The sequence below is a fragment of the Eucalyptus grandis genome, chromosome 7, assembly GCF_016545825.1.
Source record: "Eucalyptus grandis isolate ANBG69807.140 chromosome 7, ASM1654582v1, whole genome shotgun sequence".
NCBI lineage: Eukaryota > Viridiplantae > Streptophyta > Magnoliopsida > Myrtales > Myrtaceae > Eucalyptus > Eucalyptus grandis.
The window spans coordinates 15,876,878-15,881,697 of NC_052618.1; the positions used below are offsets into that span (position 1 = coordinate 15,876,878).

At 38.0% G+C, this 4,820-nt stretch overlaps 1 protein-coding gene across 1 annotated transcript; it reads left to right on the forward strand.

Moving 5' to 3' along the window:
* Nucleotides 1-2,432: 2,432 nt before the first annotated feature.
* On the forward strand, nt 2,433-3,928 carry LOC120295596 (disease resistance protein At4g27190-like). The gene is made up of 2 exons (XM_039316840.1): nt 2,433-3,594; nt 3,666-3,928. Exons 1-2 carry the CDS (start codon nt 2,623-2,625, stop codon nt 3,798-3,800), a joined length of 1,107 nt encoding a protein of 368 aa, XP_039172774.1. The 5' UTR covers nt 2,433-2,622; the 3' UTR covers nt 3,801-3,928.
* Nucleotides 3,929-4,820: the final 892 nt, after the last annotated feature.

Consider the following 4,820-nt stretch of genomic DNA (forward strand, 5'->3'; position numbering starts at 1 on the left):
TAAAGGAACGTAGAAAATTAGCCATTTCTATGTCCAAAGAATTGACTGGTGTTTAGTTAAGGCCTAAACTAAGGTTAGGTTAACGAGCTTCATAGTTTATATCCATCTTCTCTTTTTTCCTTGAGGTTTAGGTCTTTGCTATAAAATTCATCCATTTCTATGTCCATCTATTGGTGTTCACATTTAATTAATCACTATCCGTCATAAAATTTCAAGTAGTCATAATAAATAAAAGGATTTATAGCTTGACATTATAATCCAACAATTATGGTTGGCAAAAAAGATTAAACAACTTCAATTTTTCCTTATGAATCGAGTTTTTTTTTTTTTTTTTGCTCTTTCACTTGAAGGGATGGCGATGAGGTGCTTTCTATTAGCAAATTAGTGAAAATTTGAAGGGACAATACACCAAAAGTCAAGACTTATTTTTAACTGATGGTCCATATTAATTGGACAGAAGGGTCTAAGTTGGGCCAAGTCAAATATGTCAATAAGTAGGATATTATCAATAACTGCTATTTAATATGTAAATCAATAACACATCCATTTTACATTTTAGATTTATGTACAACTTTGAAAACTAAATTCAATTTTTACCATTTACTTAGCTTAATTATAATATTAACTTCTATATTTTTTATATGCTTTCACAACCCACACAAGGAATGGGTTTTAGGACTAGTACCTAATTCTTTTTTGCACCCAAAACCCTTCCTTTTCTTCGTCTCTTGTCATTCTTGCTCTGTTGTGCTCCTTCATCATTCTCTTTACGTCTCTCTGTTTTGTCCCTTTCTTTCTCGAAAAGAGAATTAAAAAAAAAATATGTTAGATCAATGCTGTTGCCTTTCTTTCTCGAAAAGAGAATTTAAAAAAAAAATGTTAGATCAATACTGTTGTTAAGAAAAATTGGAAAAATCATATTAAACTCGTATCAATAAGTAAATCGTTGATGCAAAGATCTAAGTTATGATTCAATGAGCAAGAACAGAGAGCCATTAGAAAAATTCCAACTATATCATCATATGTCAATTTTTATAATCTTCTACTTGGGATATGGTATATATACCTCAAATAATCCACCTCTCCGGGAACTCCATCAATTTTTTTACTTTAACTCCTTTTCTTTAAAGTGGAAGTCATGATGGCTTTTTTCTTGGATTGCAACAAACTTTAATGTTAAATATTTTGGACGCTGATGAATAATCAATGATGATATTGACATGCTTTTCTAATCTTTCATTGATGCATAATCAACATTATCAGTAAATACCTATTTAAAGTGAAAGTCATGATAGGGTTTTCTTGCACTGAGGGGTGAAATTCACCAAGACTTAAAAAAAAAAAAAAAAAGATTCCTCTAGTGGGCCTTCCATTCCACCAAAACCTTCGAAAAATGGTTAGGAAGATCTTCTAAAGCTGCTGTGATGATTGATGTACAAACATGCATGTTGGGTGGGGGCTATTTACGCGCATAATTTAGCTTAAATTACATCCTTCTAAGTAAACTCAATCGTTAATGGAACCGACTTTTATTTCAAAAGAGAATAATAAATCTGCCCTTTTCATTTTCTCTCTCATCTATTGTCTCGTTTATTTTCTTATTTACTATAGACATTTGATAAGAGATTCTGGTTTGAGTCTTATCACCTACTCTTTTGATTCCACAAATTCGTTTATGTAAGAATTTATCTGAAAAATGTCTTCAGCCTTTGAATCATAGGAAAAAAAAAGGCTGATTTGTTTAAAAGAAGATTGAACCATAAGCATGTTCTGAAATATTAAATTACATTTATGCTTTCATCAAGCTTTAGCTATAATTTATTCAAAATATCATGATCAAACGTCCAATTCTTTTTCCTTATTTCTAGAAGAGATCGTTTCAACAAGTTAATTTATTAGTAAAGTTTATTTAGCTGAGTCCATATGTCAATGAACTAAGAAATGATTCTCTTTATACAAATATTGGTTTTAACACATTATAAGTTTTTTTTTTTTATAGCTAATTCGTTATCCTGCACTAATAATGCTAGAAAGTTTGGGAGATCACTGGGTAAGAGTGTCATTTTGTGCATATTAATTCCTTTTGTTTCGCTGCATCTCTATAGTTATATTAAGAGCAATAGTAGTTGCTAAACAGAAGAAAGAAATACAGAAGCCAGTCCGTAAATTCAACTTATCGACTATCCAGAATCTTTTGGCATTATGAAGCGCATAAAAAATTGAGTTGACGGCCAACTGTGTGAAGTTACAAGTCACGTGTTCTCTCTTCGTCAAACAGTACCGCGTGGTAAGCGTTAGAACTCCATGTCACGTGGGTACTGACACACCCTGTAAACTACATATCCCGCGGGTCGAATCACCTGTTCACTACTTTAACAGGTGATAATCATCTCTCCTTTCTCCATTCATTGCCAATCCACACTTCCCTTCCCTCACCCTTTTTCTGTGCTCAAATCTCTTGGCTTTGTTCGTCTCTTGCTCTGTTTCGCTCTTTCTTCTCCTCGGCTCAACCATTCTTCTTCCTCCTCCTCTTTAGTTTCTGCTGCTCCTTTTCATTATTCTCCCTCTCCGTCTCTCTTTTTTCTCGCTCTTTCTTTCTCGGAAAAAAAAAATCAAAGAAAAATGTCGGCAGATTCTGTCGTTGGTATTGGATGGGATGTCTTGAAGCGCTATGTAATTGTTCCCATCGAACGTGGATTCGGATACGTGATCTCCTCCAAGAGATTCGCCAACAATCTTCGGGGGGGAGTCCAGGATCTGAAGAACGAGGTTCAGAGGGTCGAGGTTCTTGCGGAACAGGCTAGAAACAATGTTCGGAAATTCAACGATGTCTTCACGGCGTGGGAGGCAAATGCTGGCAAGGCCTTGGAGGAGGCGCGAGAGCTGTTGGACGAGTTCGAAAAGGCGACCAAGACTTGCTGCTACGGGACTCTTCCTGACCCCAGATCTCGCTACCAGTTCAGCAGGAAGGCTGAGGACAATATCGAGGTCATTAATCAACTCACTAAAAAATGCAACAGATTCAACGGACTGGACGACATCTCCTTCATCGATCCTGCTTTGGGGAATGTCGCTGCCTCGAATCCGGCCAGGAGAGAAGGCAAAGATGTTGTTCAGTCGACCACTGCGACAGGTTCTGCTTCTTTTGTGTCAACGTCGATGAAGCTTAGGGACGGTGGCGTCTTTGAATCCAGAGCTATGATGATACAGAACATCATGGACGCTCTTGCTGATAACGGCAATAACGTGGTCGGGATTTACGGGATAAGTGGGGTCGGCAAGTCCACCCTTTTGGCGGATACCGAAAAAATAATAAGGGAAGAGAAGTCCTTCGATCTGGTTGCTCACGCCGACGTGTCCGAACATCAAGACATCAAGAGGATTCAAGAAGAGATTGCACACAAGTTGGGCCTAAGTGGCCTAAAGAATGAAGAGTATGTCAGCGTGCAAGCAGAACTTCTTCACGGGAGGTTGAAAGTCGAGGAGAGGATCAAAAAGAAGGTCCTCATAATACTAGACAACCTTTGGAAGGGGCTCGACTTGAAATCAGTCGGCATTCCTTGTGGACCTGACAACAAAGTCATGGGATGCAAGTTGTTGTTGACTCCTTGTGGACCTGACAACAAAGTCATGGGATGCAAGTTGTTGTTGACGTCGAGAGCAAGTTGTTGTTGACGTCGAGAGATCGCGATGTTTTACCGAGGGATATGGGCTGTGACAAGGACTTCCACCTTGGTGGGCTGAAGGAGGAAGAGGCAAAAAGATTGTTTGAGAGGATAGTTGGAGACAAAAGCTCATGATGATAAGTTCAAACCTTGGGTGAAAGTAGCACTCGACAAATGTGCAGGTGTGCCTTTCTTAATCATTGCAGTGGCAAAGCGTTTTAAAGACGCCGGTTTATCTGAATGGAAGGACACTTTGAAAAAAATCGAGAAGTTTAAAGATAACAAAATCAATGACTTGACAAAACAGATGTTGAAATGGAGTTATGATAGATTAGAAGAGGATGAGAAGTCATTATTACAACTTTGTGTTGTTTATGGTATCTCCACGCCTTCTCTTGAAAATTTGGTGAGGTACGGCGTCGGTTTGGGATTATTTGAAGAAGTTAGCAGCATGGAAGACGCTAGAAATAGGTTGAGCTCACAAATTCGAACTCTTCAAGCCTCCTCCAGATAGTGAAGATGTGGATTGTTTCAAGATACATGACTTGGTTTGTGAGTTTGTTGCCTCTGTTGCATCAAAAGATCACCCTCTTCTCGTGTTGAAAGATAAAGATAAGTCGATAACAAAGTTGCTGAAGGACAAGCTTAAAAGTTGTAGAGCGGTATGCTTTCCGCACATTGACATGAAGGAGTTTCCTAAAGAATTAGATTGCCCCGAATTACGCATCTTTTTTTGCTTTTCACCAATGATGAATCTTTTGAGGTTCCAGATTCATATTTTAACTCTACATGTCTCCATTCTTGATCCAAGTGCGCTCTTGAACTATTGTTCACATCTTTAGATGATTGAACTGGGTGTGCTTGGAGAGGACCTAAATGTCTCCATTCGAGAAATTTTCCAAGTTCAATATTAATATAGGTAACGTGCAGCGTTGGCCAAGTGAAAAAGGATCGAGCACATTAAACCTCAGGTTGGATCCATTAAGCGATGTTCTTCCGAAAGGATGCATACAAAGTATCTTAGACAAAAGTGATGATTTGTTTTTGGACGGGTTGAGCGAAATTGAGCAAAGTATTTGTGCGTTATCTCAAAAGGATTTTCTAGAATAAAAGCATTTACAGGTCAAGAATAGTCCCTCCGTCCATTACATCCTC